Source organism: Castor canadensis, chromosome 12 (assembly GCF_047511655.1).
Source record: "Castor canadensis chromosome 12, mCasCan1.hap1v2, whole genome shotgun sequence".
Lineage (NCBI taxonomy): Eukaryota > Metazoa > Chordata > Mammalia > Rodentia > Castoridae > Castor > Castor canadensis.
Window position 1 is genome coordinate 97,155,695 of NC_133397.1, and position 18,805 is coordinate 97,174,499.

General features: G+C 43.8%; 1 protein-coding gene across 5 annotated transcripts in view; it reads left to right on the forward strand.

The window, feature by feature from the left end:
* Positions 1-18,805, forward strand: part of Sh3rf3 (SH3 domain containing ring finger 3) — a 385,180-nt gene that overhangs the window by 241,641 nt on the left and 124,734 nt on the right. For all 5 annotated transcript variants that reach the window (XM_074050559.1, XM_074050561.1, XM_074050560.1 and 2 more), the window contains one exon: positions 7,045-7,320. In XM_074050559.1, coding sequence (XP_073906660.1) covers positions 7,045-7,320 — 276 coding nt within the window. The remainder of the gene's footprint in view (positions 1-7,044; positions 7,321-18,805) is intronic.

An 18,805-nucleotide genomic window follows, 5' to 3' on the forward strand; every position in this document is an offset into this window, starting at 1 on the left:
TTCTTTTATTATTCATATGTGCATACAAGGCTTGGTTCATTTCTCCCCCCTGCCCCCACCCCCTCCCTTACCACCCACTCCGCCCCCTCCCTCTACCGCCCCAATACCCAGCAGAAACTATTTTGCCCTTATCTCTAATTTTGTTGTAGAGAGAGTATAAGCAATAATAGGAAGGAACAAGGGTTTTTGCTGGTTGAGATCAGGATAGCTATACAGGGCATTGACTCACATTGATTTCCTGTGCATGGGTGTTACCTTCTAGGTTAATTCTTTTTGATCTAACCTTTTCTCTAGTACCTGTTCCCCTTTTCCTATTGGCCTCAGTTGCTTTAAGGTATCTGCTTTAGTTTCTCTGCGTTAAGGGCAACAAATGCTAGCTAGTTTTTTAGGTGTCTTACCTATCCTCACCCCTCCCTTGTGTGCTCTCGCTTTTATCATGTGCTCATAGTCCAATCCCCTTGTTGTGTTTGCCCTTGATCTAATGTCCACATATGAGGGAGAACATATGATTTTTGGTTTTTTGAGCCAGGCTAACCTCACTCAGAATGATGTTCTCCAATTCCATCCATTTACCAGCGAATGATAACATTTCATTCTTCTTCATGGCTGCATAAAATTCCATTGTGTATACATACCACATTTTCTTAATCCATTCGTCAGTGCTGGGGCATCTTGGCTGTTTCCATAACTTAGCTATTGTGAATAGTGCCGCAATAAACATGGATGTGCAGGTGCCTCTGGAGTAACAGTCTTTTGGGTATATCCCCAAGAGTGGTATTGCTGGATCAAATGGTAGATCGATGTCCAGCTTTTTAAGTAGCCTCCAAATTTTTTTCCAGAGTGGTTGTACTAGTCTACATTCCCACCAACAGTGTAAGAGGGTTCCTTTTTCCCCGCATCCTCGCCAACACCTGTTGGTGGTGTTGCTGATGATGGCTATTCTAACAGGGGTGAGGTGGAATCTTAGCGTGGTTTTAATTTGCATTTCCTTTATTGCTAGAGATGGTGAGCATTTTTCCTTTCATTTTTATTAGCATATATTTGTTATACAAAGGAATTTCATTGTGATGTTTTCATATATACATATTATATACCCATCTTCTCTAGGGGTCCTCCCTCCCCTTCTTGGAACAAATCGAAGTGGTTTCATTGTTTCATTTTCATACAACTTTATACAATACTTTGGCCATATTCAACTCCCCTCCTTTCACTTTCTTCCTCTCTCTGGTACCCCAAACAGTATCTGTTTTACATTCATGCCATTCATTTTTATGAGCTAGATTCCACATGTGAGAGAGAACATGTGATATTTGACTTTCTCAGTCTGGTTTATTTCACTTAACATGATCTCTAGTTCCATCCATTATCTTGCAAATGACATAATTCTGTTCTTCTTTATGGGCGAATAATACTCCATTGTTTATATACACCATATTTTCTTTTATCTGTCCATCTATTGATGGGCACCTAGGTTGATTCCGTATTTTGGCTATTGTGAGTAGTGATGTTATAAATGTGGGCATGCCAGAATCTGAACTGTATGTTGACTTACATTCCTTTGGATATATGACCAGGAGTGGTATAGAAGGATCATACGATAGTTCTATCTTTAGTTTTTTAAGGAGCATCCATACTGATTTCTATAGTGGCTACACTAATTTACATTCCCACCAACAATGGGTAAGGGTCACTTTTTCCCTGTATCATCTCTAGCACTTGTTTGTTTTCTTGATTATAAATAGCCATTTTGTCTGTGATAGGATGAAATCTTAATGATATTTTGATTTGCATTACCTTTAGGCTAAGGATGTTAAACATTTCTTCATGTATTTCTTAGCTATTTGTATTCTTCTTTTGAAAACTGTTCAGCCCATTTATTAATTGGACTATTTATTCTTTTGATGTTTAATTTTTGAAGCTCTTTATATATTATGGATAGTGATCATTTATCTGTTGAATAACTGGCAAAGGTTTTCTCCTATTCAGTAGGTTTTCTTTTGATTCTGGAAATCATTTCCTTTGCTGTGCAGAAATTTTTTTAATTTGTTGTAATCCCATTTTTCAATTTTTATTCTTATTTTCTGAGCAATTGAGGTTCCTACTCATTTGGAAGTGTAAGAGACCTGCAATAGCCAAAGCAATCTTGGAGCAAAAAGAGCAATGCTGGAGGTATCACAATATCTGACTTCAAATTATACTACAGAGACGTAGTAACAAAAATGGCATGGTAAGTTGGGCACTGGTAGCTCACGTCTATAATCCTAGCTACTCTGGAGGCAGAGATCAGGAGGATTGTGGTTCAAAACTAGCCCAGGCAAATAGTTCGCGAGACCCTCTCTAGAAAAAAACCATCACAAAAAAAGGCTGTGGAGTGGCTCAAGTTGTAGGCCCTGAGTTCAAGCCCCTGTACCTACCACAAAACAAACAAACAAAAAAAAATCCAGCATGGTACTGGCACAGAAATAGAGTGTAGATCAGTGGAATAGAATAGAAGTTATGGAAACAGGCCCACACAGCTACAGCCATCCGGTTTTTGACAAAGGCACCACATTGGAGAAAAGATAGTCTCTTCAACAGATGCTGTTGGAAAAACTGGATATTCACATGTTAAAGACTGAAACTTGACAAGTTTCAAGCTTTGAAACTGTTAGAAGAAAGTCTAGGGAAAACCCTTGAGGATATTGGCATAGTTTATGCTTTTCTGAATAAAACCCCAGTTGCCCATAAATAATGTCTTGAATCCTATAATTGCAGTTTAGTGGCATTGTTTGAACTCAGTTCCTCCTAAAGGGAGCAACCCACTCAGTCCCCTCAGAGTGGGACATGGGGGTGTGGAGAGATGAGCCTTAGATTTGTCCTTTGCTACTGTGAGATTTTCAGTAGTCTCCTTCCCCTCAATAACATTCAGCTGCCCCTAGGGCCTTCTGTGAACTAATTAGTTAACCTTACAAAGGACTGTGAAGATGAAAGACTGTGGAGGTGCTATGTGTTGCTATTTCTGAACATTTTTTCTGGCTCTTTGCCCCTTGCATCATTTCTGACTCTTTTGTTTTTGCCTTCAGAAATGGATCTGGCATGCTGGGCGTGGTGGCTCACATCTGTAATCCTAGCTACCTGGGAAATGGAGATAGGGAGGGCTGAGGTTTGAGGCCAGCCCAGGCAAAATATTGGGGAGACCCCATCTCAACCAATAAAAAGTTGGGCATGGTAATGCATGCCTGTCATCCCAACTACGTAGAAAGCATAAATAGGATTATAATCCAGGATGGTCCAGACAAAAACATGAGATCCTATCCCAAAAATAACTAAAGAAAAAGGGTTGGAGGCATGGCTCAAGTGGTAGAGTACATCCACGCATTTTCTGAATCTTAAAAAGGTTTATTGCCCCTCTCGGTTTTGTTCTGTTAGGTGCTCAGGAGATCCTTCACCCTCCAACTCCTTCCCCTTTCCTACTCCCTTCTTCTGACCCACAAGCTGGGGCACACAGAGCATAACTTCAGGACTACACCAGAGCCATAAGTTCCCTTGTTTTCGAGGACAGTGCTGCCATCTTGGGGTCAGCAAGTGACCTACTGAGATCTTGGCCACCCAAGTATCTGTATCTGGGTGTATAGTCTTTTGGCTGTGCCTGCCTGTCAGTCTCCTGCCCGGTCACACACCAGGATCTCCTCCACAAGGGGTAGGGTTGTGCCTTTTTCTTGGATCTCTGCAGGGTGCACTGGGCACCGGGATTGCCAAGTCCCATCTTCGTTTTTAACTTTCCCCATTCCCTGTCCCCACCCAGGATTACCTGAGTTCCTTTGAAGTAACAGCATATGGAGGGTACCTGCTGTGTGCTGGGCACTCTCTGGGTTCTCATCACAGAATAACCCTGTGCATGGGTCCCTATTGAATGGGATCTATGCAGTGGACAAGAATCCCACCCTGGGATTCTTCAAAAGCCTGCAGGTTTTCTGGAACATTCTCTGTAGGAGTAGGGATGCTGCCCACTATGGCTGGAAAGGTGTGCTTGTGCCCGCTCTGGAGCCTCAGCTGCCATGCAGAAGACTTTGGATCCTTCCTGAGCAGTGGGGAGCTGCTGGAAACTTGTAGGCAGCAGCATGGTAACCTAAGCTCTGTGCTTGGGCAGCAAGCATATAGAGTAGGCTGTGTTGGTTTGGAGCAGAGGGGAGGCAGGCAGTGGGAGTGGAAGGGACACAATGTTGCTGAGAGCTTAGAAGTGGGATTTGAGGAGGAATGCTGAAGCCAGGGCACAGACAACCCCTTGCTTATCAGCTGGGTGAGACATTGCCTGGTTAGGATGAAGTATACAAGAAGAGGACAAACCATGTCCTGGGTGAGTTTGTGGATATCAGCAGAGCTGTCTGTTGAGCAAGCAGCTGGATTGACACAAAGTCCACTGGTCAGAAGGAAAGTGGTAATACAAATTGATTTGAGAGTCAGGGACACAGCAGCTGGTAGAGTGGGGTTGTAACAGTGGTGGGCCATAGATAGCTGTGGTCATAGCACCTGAGGCTCAGAAGTGTTTGCCTTCTAGGACCTTGAAGTGTGGAATTTGAGTGTCCTTGTCCTGGGTGGTAGGCCCTAGAGCCTGGCTGCCTGGTGGAAAATGCCTGAGTTTCCTTAGCCTTGCTCTCACTTTGCTAGCTACCCTGAGTGAGCCAGAGCCACAGTTGTCCATTGAGGGTGTGGGTGGTCCTTCTAGGGACCCCTTTGTCAACTCATCTAGAGAAAGCTGGTGGTGGGAAGGTCAGGCAGCAAGCCCAGCATCCCTTCCACTTGGGCAGTTACTGAGGTATATGTGCTCGACAGCATGAGCGTGTAGAGGAGGCAAAGCCATGATGCAAAGGCCTTTTTTGCTCACATTATGATCAATAGCAGCAAAAACTACCAAACAGCCATCAAGGCTGTGGCTCGTAGAATATTGTTCTGAGGGGGATCCCTTAGAGCCTGGCAGTGGGAGGAAATGGAGCCAGTCTACATCAGAGTGAAGTTTTCTTTTGAGCACCTAGTTGAGGCCAGCTTTTGATCAAGATCTTTTCCTACTATTTCTTTAAAACCTCTTCCCTGGATGGAAATCTAACTGTCACCATATGTTCAATAATGGAAATTCTCCCATCATGAGAATAAATGTTATATTTAACTTTTAAAGCAGTGGTAAGCTGAGTTAAAATTAAACAAGAAAGCCACTCAGTCTTTTGTAAATTGAACCTAATATACTGGGCCAAGGACTCTTTGCCTATTGACATCCTGGGCTGGGTAATTCTGGTGGTTGGGCACTCTCTGGAGAGCTTTAGGGTGTTCAGCAGCATTTTGGTCTCTTCTCAGTAGATGCAACAGCACCCCACCTTCTATTTGTGACAACCAAAAGTGTCCTCAGGCAAGATTGTCCCTGACTAAGAATCCCCAGGCCAGGGGTTGGCTGGCTCTTGTGTTGCAGCAGGTTTCTTCTGGTGGCCCACAGCCAGTGGCCTCTTCCAGTCCTTTCTGAGCACAGTGTGTGTGTTGCAAATTACTCCTTTGCCTCTGCTCTTTAAAACTGGGGCCTGTTACAGTCTATTGTACTTATACTACAAAGCTATCCAGAATGAGTATTATTGGACACAAACTGATTTTTTTTTCCTTTTTGAGTTCTGTAATGAAAAATTCTCTGGTGCTGCTCTTTAATTGGCTAGTGGTGGCTGTTTGTCAGTCTGTCAGCAGGTCTCTCTTAACTGCTGTCTTTGGACATTGCTGAGGCATAAATGTAGAATGGTTGAGTTGCAAGGTGTTATTAAGCCCTCTACAAAGAGTTTTTGATGTACTGCTGCCTCAGGCTTTTGTGCTGCTATTGATTGATTCAAATACTACAGAAACTCTTGGCACAGGCAGCCCTGATGAGAAAACACGGCTTCTGGTAGGAAAATTGTTGAGTATTGACACAGGGACAATAGTAAGGCTTTCCTCTGACACAAAATGAAACTTTGGCAAAGCTTGCTCAGTTGAGCAGGTGTGGGCTATACAAAAAGAAAATGAAGTGCAACCCATGCATCTGAATGGTGTTTATGAAACAGGGCCAGTTAGGGAAGCCCAGGAAGTAGACTGTAACACCAGATTAACCTCAGGATTGTGTGAAACTTCTTGGTGCTGAAAGGTCAAGATGGTTGCCAAGAATTCTGTTTGGGTTTCAGAGCTGGTTACTATTTGAGACCAAAGATAGATGGATTGGCTTTCCTTTGACAAGAACATCTGATGTTATGAGGACAGGATTTTAGCCTTTGAAATTGTACTTCCTTGTGGACCACACTGTTGTATACAGTGAAGATCTATGTGTCATTGGGTGAGGGGTCTGTGAGTAGTAGGGAGCAAGAGCTTAAGAGTGGCCTCCAAGTTCCTTGGCCAGGTTATCTCTCACCTGGATCTGGTGAATGTATGGCACTGGTTGAGCCCATGGAGTAAGGCATGGCATGATGGGTGTGATATGGACCAGTCTGCCCAGCTTGAAAGCCCCCTGAACATGTCCTGAGTTGCTGTGAGGTGTTAGTAGACAAAGAAGTTTTGTTGGGTAATATTTATTGTAAGTCTGGCAGCTGATTAGATAAAAGTTCATGAGAAATAAACAGCACCCAGTGGAAAAGGATTCAGCACAGAGTGGTGGGTAAGAACATTCTGGAACCCAGAACACCGGGGCTGTTAGTCCACCTAACACTTCTCAGATGGGCTTTGGGCATGTTGCCTTCTCTTTCATGCCTCTAAAATTATCACTTCCTTCAGAGCTTTCAGTGCAGAGTGAGCTGGTCTGTGTGGAGGGTCTGCAGCCTTGCTAGGCCTTCAGTGGTACTTCTGTGAAGGCTGTGATGGAGACCCTCTTGTCTTGCTGGGGTTAGGAAGTTTGCATCTTCCTATGATAAGCTGTCTGTTCCTTTAGAATGTTTTCTAGTTGCAGGATATTCTCTGCATACCCCCAAGATACAAGTTCCTCAGAACCCCAGGCTGCCTGGGCAGGTCTCTCTGGGCATTGGAAAAGGTCATTCCAAGTAATCATGTGTTGTTTTTTTCTTTCAGAATCTATCCCAGCTTCCCTATGGCAAGGCCCTCTACAGCTATGAGGGGAAAGAACCTGGTGACCTCAAGTTCAATAAGGGGGACATCATCATCTTGCGGCGCAAGGTGGATGACAACTGGTACCATGGAGAGCTTCAGGGCATACATGGCTTCCTCCCAGCCAGCTATATCCAGTGTGTCCGGCCCTTGCCGCAGGCCCCACCCCAGGGCAAAGCACTTTATGATTTTGAGATGAAGGACAGAGACCAAGACAAGGACTGTCTGACCTTCACCAAGGTAAGGTGAGATTCATTGTCAGCCATTGTGCCTACCCACAGCTTTTCAAGCCAGGAGCCTGCAGCCTGGGGAACACTTTCCCACCAGGTTTGAAACCTGGCTTTACCCTGATGGCCTGGGCAAATGACCCAGCCTATGTCCTTGGGCAAAGTAGAGGGTGCATCTACTTTGTGGGGTTTTTGTTGAATGATAAGAGGCTGACACATGACTCCAGTGCTGGTATTAGAGCTCGAGATCACATGAGCCTCATTTAGCATCTATAGCAGCCCTTTTACCCCTAGTCATAGTTTTAGGCATTGACTCTGGGGCAAACGAATGAGTCTTGCCAGGACTCACAAGCCTCACCAAGGAAACTGCTGCACAAACCCTATATGGCTTGGTTGGCCCCAGGTTGCAAGGCAGACCTCCTTCAGGGCAGCAGAGATGCCAGGCCAGACAGAGAGACTGATTTGACACGCTAGGCCAGAAGACTTAACAACTAACCAAATAGTATTCCAGAACAACTAGTGACATGCAGAAGACCTGGTTTCTGGCTATCCTGGTTGATTAGTTGTCTGTACCAAATGCCTGACCAGCAGGCTCATGCTTTATCTTTGCAGATTCCAAGGTTCCAGGGGAAGCAGTGGGAAGCGTGGTTGGTCTGCTGTGCTTCCCTTATCTGCCTGTTTCCCTCCCAATGCCCCCCCCACCCCCCCAAAAAAACCAGTTGTAAATAACAGAGCTGGAATTCTTGTTCAGTCTCTGGCTTTAAGGCCCATGTTCTTCCCAGTTCTTCCAGACCTTTATTGTTTGCCCTCCCTCCCTCCTGCCCCACACCCTCTTCTGCATCTGCTGGCAGAGCTTGACAGTGGATCTGCAGCAATCTGGAAGGCTGCAAGAGTGCCCTGAGCACCATTTTTGAGCAAAATTGGCATGTCCTGTGCCTGGCTGTAATTTATGTCTTGTTCTATTGTTCAACCTGACAGTGAATAATCTATTTTTCATTCAGGCATCCAACTCTTTCTTCCTTCCTTTCATCAAGGTGTTCAGATGCTAATTTCCATTGTCATCTGACTGGTGCAGCTTCCCAGGAAGCCAGCATGGGTGGAGGCAGTTGGGATGGCAGCCAGGTGAATCTCATTGATGCCCTAGTCACTGCCAAAAGTCTTGCAAGAAGCAACCATGGATCCAAGATGCTACCTGTGTTCCCCTCTCCCCACATCTCCTCACTCAGTCTGAGGCCCAGGGTAGTGACTTCCCAGGGTGCCTTGCTTTCTTCTCTGACAAGTAGACTTTGGAGACTCTGCCCTCAGAGGAGACCTTCCTGGGGTCCACAGATACTCTGTGCTGCCACTTGTGACATCTTAGGATCTAGTTGGGAACTTGCTAAGGAGATAGGTTCCATGCTCAGCTAATTGTAGTGACAGAAACAACCAAGACCAAGGCCCTCCTCTAGGGGCCTCACTAGAGAAATTACTGGGAAGCACACAGAGCCCTGGAAGCTTGCAGAGAGGTCCAGCGTCTATCTGCAGAAGCACAGCCTGTCTTGCCTGCCACTACCATGACCTTCTTTCTGTTGGCCTCGCCCTGGGGCACTGAACTTCACATGAAGACCAGGGCCTTCTGTAGGAGAGGAAAAATGGGCACATGCTATTTATTCCACAAAAATGTATAGGGCTAGGACTTGGGATGCCAGCTCAAGTAGTAGAGTGCCTGCCTAGCAAGTACCTTGCCCTGAGTACAAACCCCCATACTGCCAAAAAAAAAAAAATGTACTGGCTCTACCTCATGCTGGGCTCTGTGCTATGTTTATGGCCAGGCAGGCTTTCTGCGCCCCTCGAGCCTGTAGTCTGGGGAGGGGGAACACTGGCACTATGTAAACCTGAGAAGTAAGTGTGTAACGTACAGCTTCAGAGGGTGGTGAGCTCCACTGGATCACCCAAGAGAAAGATTAGGCACAGAAGGAGAGCTCCAAAAGAGTCAGTGATGGAACTAATATTAGATATTTCAAAAGATGTGTTAAATTAGTCCTCAGGGGACAAATTAGAGCCCTGTTTGGCTTGGAGTCATTCTGGGGTATGTGGCCTTGTGGGCCTCAGTGTCTCTGAGGTATATGTGGGTATACAGAGCTCTCTGGAAGGTGACCTGGAATTGAGACCCAGGTATAGAGGCACCAGCTGTGATAGGGTACAGACTCTTCTGTTATAAAAGGTGGTGGCTGTTCTCACAGGGACCCAGCAGGAAGTATCCTATTCCTGGATCTTTGTTCAAGAACTTTCTTTGTTTTTTTTAATCCTGTAGGTTCTTGTGGCCTCTTGTGGAGAACAAGAGTCCCCTGGGTGTGATTCCTAAAGAAATTTGTACAATGATAACTGCCATCTTACATGTCTCCTTTCTGTCATCCGTACTTGGTCCTCTGACCTCCATAGCATGAAGGTGGAAGAGCAGACAGCCACCCCACCTCTATCCTGCTTTTCCTACATCTCTCACTTCTAAAGGTCTCCAAATTCAGGTTCCGGAGAACACAGGTAGCATCTTGGATCCATGGCTGCTTCTTGCAAGACTTTTGGCAGAGCCTAGAGCATCACTGAGATTCATAAGGCTGCCATCCCACCTGCCTCTACCTACTTCACACCCTAGGTGACCAGTGACATTTGCGCCTCAGCATCCCTGGGTTGTACCAGTAAGTGCATCTCCAGGGACCATGTTTACCATTTAGATGTGTTCTGTTCTGGAATCTGCAGGGACAGAAAGGTTTACACAAACCAAGGACAGTGCCATTGTGGTGGCATTTAAAGAGTCATGAAGCAGGTGGATCAAAGCTAGATTTTTACCTTCAAAGTTGGCTTTTGAATATTCCTCTTAAAGCAGCATTAATTAAAGTCATTCTAAAACCTGTCTTTTGTTTCATTTAAGAGAAAGCATGTTTTATTACTCCTCAATATTCCTTCTCCAAAAAGCTGGGCATGTGCAAATACAAAGACTAAAGGCAAGAAGGGCATCATGCTTCAGCCCTGCCACTAGGTCTGAGGAGCTCCCACAGTTTCCACACCTAGGCCTCTGAGTCCACAGGCAAACTGGGCTTAGCAGGATACCTTGAACGGATGGGGGCCTGATTATGGCTGTGTTTTAGAAAGACACTTAACCTTGCTAGTCCAGAGCAACTCCTCTTCAGATCAGGAAACCAGTGCCTACACTTTGGGATTGACAACTGCATGATCTAAGTAAAGCTCTGAGCTTAGGGCTGGGCATATGAGAGCGGAGGATGAATTCCATTCATTTTTTTGGTGGCTTACTCCTTATTTTCTTTATTTTTATTCAACTATGGAACCCAGCAAATGTTTCTTGGTCCCTAATATGCAACTCTCACTTCAAGAGGCTTAGATATCATTGTGCCAAGGAGCTGTATTTGCTATAAAGGTCCTGGGCTGCCCTTGTGAATTCACTGTGCAACACCTGGGAATCCTCAAAGTCTGCAATGTTTTCTCAGAGTGCTTAGCCGATCACAGAATCACTGTCTCACTCAACTGCATGGGGCTTTGAGGCTTGCCATGCTGACTGGAGTCCTCAATGTGGTGCCATGTAGGAGAGCTGCCAGATGTGGTGAATGCTGCTGTGTTCTGATCCTCATCTCAAGCTCACGTTTCCCACTCCCAATTCACCAGGGACCAAGCTTTGCTTTCAGTTGGCAGAACACCTTTTATAAACACTACCGTGAGTTGTCCTGAACTACTCAAACTTGTATTCTGTTGGTGTCGCTATAAGATCCTTCCACATGACCTGCTTAAGGTCATGTGTTGGATTTTTAATCACTTCTCAAAAATTTAGTGCTCTTTTTTGTGAATCAACTCACCATGAATCCTAGACAATGCTCTTCCCACTCAGGGACAGACTTGGGTGAAAATCAAATGCAGGCAGGTTGGGCTCTAGAGCCAAACAGGGATTCAAATCACTTTTCTTTGTCATATCGTGACTCTGGAACATTTACTTAGACTTTAAGACTCTTTTTTTTTTTTTGCTATAAAATGGAGTTAATTTTGGGATTGTATGAGCAGAGGCATTTGTAGAACAGAACTGACAATATGTATTCCCATGAATGTTTGATGTCTGTCATTCTCTTTCTTCCAGTTCAGGAAAAGTCATACAGGTACGTTTCACTTAGGTTAGCCCAGAATGCTTATGGGAGTGTAACATATTCCCATGAGCCACATACACATGGAAAGCTGAAGATTTCCAGGGTTACTCTGCTGTCCTCTGACTTTCTGGTAGCCCAAAATGGAGAGGTCTTCCTAGGGCATGAAATAGTCAGCTCCTTATATTGAGGTCACTGCCACACCACCAGCACAGCCACTTGCCTGGGCTACCCACCTGGGCCACCATTTTTGCTTCCTCCTGAGCAGGACTCTGAATGCTTTTGGAACTAGGAATACTCAAGAGCTTCTGCTTTATGCTCTTTCTGTTGCCTTGGCTGAAAGCATTATGAGTCTAAGAAGAGCCAAAGCTTCCTAATCACTCTCTCCTCCCTACTGAGCAGCACCCTGCTTGGCTACTTACCTAGAAATATTACCAGAGACACTAAAGGGGCCCAGCTTTCATACCTGAATTTCTTGCCTGGTAGATTCTTCCCATTAGGCTTGGGAGCTGCCCTGTGGCCTGTTCTATATGCTGATAGTGCCTTTACCAATAAAGGGCTTGACTGGGGAGAAGGACACAGGAGTGAACAAGGCAGCCTCAGCCACTGCTTCAGAATGTCCTCTTCTTGCCTAGCCCTATCTTTTGACATCAACATGGGATTCTGGACAGACAGTGGTTTTTGTTTGCAGGCAAAGCATGGGCTACATCTGAAGCTTTGTCAAGAGATACGACAAATGCAGAACATGAGCTGTTTTTCCTAATCCCCAACACACCATGCACTCTGGCCCTGCCCTGAAACTAGTCCTTGCAAGCACCCAGCCTGTTCTCCTTGGGTGGATTGGGCAACTTCAAAGCTGTGGCACCCAGTGCCTCTGCTCAGAACCCATCAATGGCTTCTCATCTCCCTTCTAGTCAATAACAAAGTCCTCACTTCCTCCAAAGTCTCACTTGGCCCAGCACCATGCTCTTACAGGCCTCTTTTCACTGCCCAGGGCTCACCCCACACCCTGTCATGCTGGCCTCCTGGCTGATTCTCTCTCCAGCAGGCCACTGCCTCCCTCCCCTACTTCCCCATGCCTCTCCTCCTAACAGCCTGGTTACTGGCCTATTTGCAGCACAGGCCTCTTCCTCATTAGGCACTGCTGAAGGGATGCTATACCCCTTGTGATGGAGCCCCCATGCTCAGGACTCCATCTTGGTACCACACCTTTTTCCTCCTGAGATGAGGTATCTCCCTGGGGGTAGGTCATAAGTGCTTACTGCCCATCCCCAGCACAGGACAATGAAGGACACCTGCAGGGACATTGGAGACATATCTAATAGTGAAGCTGAATGTGCTCTGTCTGACCTGGGATGGGGGGAAGTTGGCTTTGCTATTGGGACTTTTCATTTCTTTTCTTCTTGTCTCCTTGGTCCATTCATTCCCTCTATAGATGTGTCAACACTGGGCTGTGTTCCAAGAGCCATCTCAGTGCCATGGTAGTGAGGTAAGCACCATGGAGTCCCATAGACAAGTGCCCATGACCCATTGGTGGACAAATGAGTGTGTGAGTAGTGGTTGGAACTCCAAGCATTAGAGGGGAAGATGTAACCTTGGACTTCTAACCTTTCCCCTCTTCCCAGGGCCCATCATGTGGTTTGAGACCCCCTGAGAGGTCTGGCTCTGCATCACTTTAAGTAGTTCAGGCCACTGGAAGCCTCTGGAATCAGGATGGGTGAACTAAGCTGTCTGACAAGTCAGAGCTGTGAGGCCCCAGAAGGACCAGGATAGAAGCTAAAGGGCCAGCCAGCTCTGTGGAGGTCAGTGGCAGCTAATGACTCTGTACAAATGGCAGCTGCTATCAGAGGCATACTTCTATGTCATTTAATGCAACAAAAGGGTTCTGAGCTTTTCCATTTTTAATTTCCCCTTCTTTCTGTGAAACAGTGGTTTGAGTACTCTATCTCTAGTGGGCTACCCATGGAAGGACTGGGATGCAGTCAGGCTGCTGGTGGGGGTGGGGTAAAATAGTAGCTTGTGCTCAAGGCAGCCCCATGAGGCTAAAGAGAGTCCAATATCTCTGATGTCTGGTTTTTTCCTGCTTCTTGGAAGCCTCTTGACTGTAGGAGAGAAAGGAGACAGGGAGCTCTTATGGCCTCCTGGCGATGAAGGAGCTGCTGAAGAGACTCTTCAGAGTTTCAGCAATCATAGCATTTCAAGCTGAGCCCTCAGAAGTTTGATATGAACCATGACATTTATCATGCTGTACCTGTGACGTGGTGTCTAAGGGCAGTGTGTTCTGCCGGCCTGGAAGGTTGAGCATATGCACTCTGACCCTTAGCTGCTGTTGCACAGCCTATCTGTGTTTTTAGCTTTCCTTTTCCCCAGCTGGGAATGAATATACAGATGTTAGAGGAGGCAGGTAAATGAATTAAAATGTAATTTAAAAGCCCCTTATCTGTGGTGGAGCCAACATGTCACCTGAGTCCTTCTCAGATATCTTACCTATCCACTAAGCTTTGGAGAGAAAGATCATATAGTTTTTCTTTTTTAATAACAATTTTATGTTCATGACCCAAACTCAGAATCATTTAGGACTACCCAGAGACTACCTGAATGGCAAAGAGATCCATGGCCATATGGCAATGGCATTTGGTGTATTCTCAAAACTCAGAAATATCAGGGAATAGGGAAAACAGCATATGGAAGTCTATTGGCCCACAGTGAGTAATGAGTACTTGACATGAAACCTGTAAATGAAGTTGAGTTTTGCATCTGAAAGGGAAATGATGCTGTAGAAACAAATTTCATTCATAAAATTCTTGAATGCTGCTATGTTATCCCCAAAACATGCCTGCCTTATCTGACTACCCTGATGTCTGTGGTGTCTAGTTTGTTTTAATTTTCACATCTACATCTAGGACTGGTAAACTAGGATGCATTGGCCAATCCTGCCTGCCACCCATTTTTTTAAAAATAGTTTTACTGGCACATAGCTATATGCCATTTATGTATTGAGGTGTCGTCGGGCTTCAACAGCAGAGTTGAGTATTTGGCCTGTGAATCCTGAAATGTTTACTACCTGGCTCATTCTTGAAAATGTTTACCATTCTGAGCTATTTGGCACAGTTCTATAGAGGCTAAGTGCATTGGTGTTATTCCTGCATGTTCCCCAGCATGGCTCTGTTCATGGCCATTGGAAGTTACCATATTGGGGGTGTGCACCTATCAGGAGAGGGTGAGGGAACATCTCAGGAGCACCCTCATCCATAAGACAATACCTGACAACTTGCAGTCAAACCTTACCATCTTCATAATATGAAGCCCATTTAGTGTTTTGAGGAGGTGGTATTTCTCTATATACCAGAGAGCCTGCAGAAAGAATAGTATTTCCTTCTTCCTTGTTCTTCTGAAAGCACGGGCTCCAGGTTTTTGAAGCATGGCAACAAATCAGAGACCTGACGTGACCCACCCATGAAAATTAGACACTGTTTTTTCTGGTCCTGGATGGGGGGAGCACTAAAGGAATCATTATTAATTCCAGAGCACACCAGATTTCATACCAATAGCCCTAACATGCTAGAGTGAGTACCAGCACTGAAGCATTCCTCTTTGCAGGTTGTCCCCATTGTATGAGTTTCCATTGGAGCCAGAGCTATGGAAACTTTTCTAACATTCATATGAAGATTAAGTTACTTGTTTTTATGTATAGAGAATGGCTGGCTCCTTGTACTCACTGTTTTCTCAACTCGGTCCAAACAAGAAATGGGTGTAAAATGAATTGGAGCATTTTGGATCCTGCCATTACCTTGAGGGTCCAGCACTTGCCACAGATGCTGCCAGGCCATTACCTAGTCAGATGGAGCCATGCAGGTTTCACCTGTTCAGTCACTGACCTCACAGTAACACATGTTACTATGTGGCACAAGTTGATTTTGGATCCCACTTGGTGCATTGGGGTGAGGTTTTACTATATGTACAGTATACTGCATGTCAATCATCTCTCTACAAGAGGCCTTCCCACACCTCTTTGAAAAGAAATCATTTTTCCTCCTAAACCTTAAGGCCTCTGTCTGGACTTAGCACTTAAAGGATGCTTGTGTGTATTGAGGCACAAGTTTGCCCTTTTAACACTAGGAGTTGATGACAAATTCCTCGGTCGACAAAGTAGTGTCTATCTTTTGAGTCAAGTCTGATTCTCAGTAACTTGTAGCCCTTGGTGCAAATCTTACCCTCCCATATGACCCAGGATAAGTCCAGCTCTTCAGCGTGATAATGATGCCAGAGCTCAAAGACAGAATCATGGCCCCTTACAGATCATTTCCAAAGCTCAGGGCTCCCACCTCCTTCCCTGATTTTGTGTGACTTGGTTCCAGATGTTGATGTAATTGCCAGCTTCCTTAGTATGAGTTGCCCCTTTGGGGACATATTAGGACTCAAGGGATTCTGTGACTTATCCACACTGAGTGGACTATTACCTTTTTTTTATTTTTTTATTTTTTATTTTTACTTTATTATTCATATATGCATACAAGGCTTGGGTCATTTGACTATTACCTTTTTTCAGGGGTAAAATCAACAAACCTTTTCATCTTAGTATAGTATAATATACCAAAAGTCCACTAATCATAATTATGTAGCTTGATGATTATGACAAAAAGAATTAGCATGAACCTGGTAATTCCATCCATCACCATCCCTCTCCCTCTGTCTTCCCACATCTGCTAACCTCATGGATTAGTTGTGTTTGTTGAACTTCGAATAAATGAAATCAAACATGATATATTTTTGTGCACAACTCTGTTTCCAGTATTAATTTGTGAGCTATGTATCTATGTTGTTGGGTACTGTAGTGTGTTCATTGCTCATAGTGTTACTTGCTGTTTTTAAAAATAGATTTGACTTTTCACAGCAGTTTTAGGTTCACAGCAAAATGGATCAGAAGGTACAGAGATTTCCATGTACCCTCTGCCCCTACATGCACAGCATCCTTCATTATCAACATTAATCATCAGAGGGGTACATTTCTGACCATTAATAAGCCTGTCTTGACATTATCACCCAGTGGTCATTTGTTTATATAAGAGTTCATTCTTGGTGTTACATATTTTGAGTTTGGACAAATGTATAATGACACATATCCACCATTATATTATGCAGAGTATTTTCATTGCCCTAAAAATCCTATACTCCACCTGTTTAACCCTCCCTTCCTGCCAACCCTTTTCAACTACTAATCTTTTATTTTTCCACAACAATTTTAACATTTATTGAAGGACATTGTGATGGTTAATCTTGATTGTCAACTTGATTGGTTTGAGAGCTGCCTAGGAGATAAGTAAAGTGCATCTCTGGGTGTTCTGTTAGGACATTTCTAGAGATAATTGTCTAAGGGGGGAAGACCAGCCTAAACAGTAGTGACACCATCCCATAGGCTCAGGGCCCAGATGGGAAAAAGGAGAAAATCTACCACTAGCATAGACATCTAGGCATCTTTCTCTCTCTCTCTCTCTCTCTCTCTCTCTCTCTCTCTCTCTCTCTCTCTCTCTCTCTCTTTCTCTCTCTCTCCCTCTCTCCCTCTTTTTCTCTCTCTCCCTCCCTCCCTTTCTCCCTCTCTCCTTTCTTTCCTTATATCCCGCCTTCACTCCACCATGGTATGAGCTGTGCTGCCACACCACACCTTCCCCACTCTGATATCATGAGCCAAAATAAACCTCTCTTTCTTTTAAGTTGTACTCTTAAGTATTTATCACAGCAACATACAGCTAACTAACACAGACATCTTGGTTGCTTTTAAGTTTTGGCAATTATGAACCAAGCTGCTTTAAATATCAATGTGCAGGGTTTTATGTGAACATAAATTTTTATCTCCTTTGGGGTAGATACCAAGGAGTGCAATTTGTGGATTATATGTAAGAGTATGTTTAGTTTTGCAGCATACCACCAAACTATCTTGCAAAGTGGCTGTTGTCAGTGTTCTAGATTTTCACCATTCAGAATTGATCAAGTCTAGATTTTCACCATATAGATCAGCATGCAGTATTATTCCATCATTGTTTTAATTTGCTTTTCTCTGATGATGTACTATATGGAGCATATTTTCATATTTTTATTTACCATCCGTAAATTTTGATGAAGTGTCTATTAAAGTCTTTGACATATTTTAAGTCAGATTGTTTTCTTATTGTTGATTTTAAGAGTACTTTGTATATTTTGAGTGATAGTTCTTTATTGTAGTGTCTTTTGGTAAAAATTTTCTCACAATCTGTGGCCTGTTCTCTTACTCTCTTGATAGCATCTATTGCAGAGCACAAGGTATTAATTTTAATGAGGTCTAGCTTAGCAGGTCTTTCTTTCATGGATTGTGCCTTTGGTCTTGTATACTAAAAGTCATTGCCAACTCCAAGGCCATCTCAATTTTCTCTTACATTGTCTTCTATGAGTTTTATAGTTTTGCATTTTACATTAGTTTTGTGATCCATTTTTCTTTAGGTTTTGTGAAAGATTTAAGTCTGTGTATAAATTTCCTTTTTTTTTTTGCATCATGATGTCCAGCATTTGTTAAGAGCACCTTTTCTCAGTCTGATATCAAAGATTGACTATATTAATGTAGGTTTTTCAGGGTACTCTGTTTCATTTCCTTGATCTGTCTCTTCTTTCACCACGACCACAATGTCTTTACTGTAGCTTTATTATCAGTTTGTAGTTCTCCCTCAATACCGCGTTGCCTATTCTGAGACTTTTTGCCTCTCCTTATGAACTTTAGCATCATTTTTTTTTCATAAAGTAACCTGCTGATATTTTGATGGGGATTACATTGAAAGTACAGATCAAGTTGTGGAAAATCTGACATTTTGATAATCCATAAATTTGAATTTACTTAGTTCTTTGAATTTGTTCTTCAGAGTTTTGTAGTTTTCTTTGTATAGATCTTACACATATTTTGTTAGACCTGTACCCAAGTATTTCATTTTGGGGGATGTTAATGTAAGCATAGTATTGTGTTTTTTATTTTAAATTCCACTTGGCATTACTGGTGTATAGGAAAGCAATTATCACTTATTATTTCCCCAGATGGGGATTTTTGGTTGAATCTGTCAGCTTTTCTACATAGACAATTATGTCATCTGCTAACAAAACAGTTTTATTTCCTCCTTCCCAATCTGTACACCTTTATTTCCTTTTCTTATTGCATTAGCTAGGATTTTCAGTATGATGTTGAAAAGCAATGGTGAGAGAGGACGTGTTGTCCCTGATCTAAACATTTCTCACCATTAAGATGATGTTAGCTGCCAAGCATGTGTAGGGGATATTGGATTAAATCTTCACTATTACAAAAAAGTAAAAAAGATGATGCTAGCTATAGATTCTTAAGTATATTGTCAAGTTGAG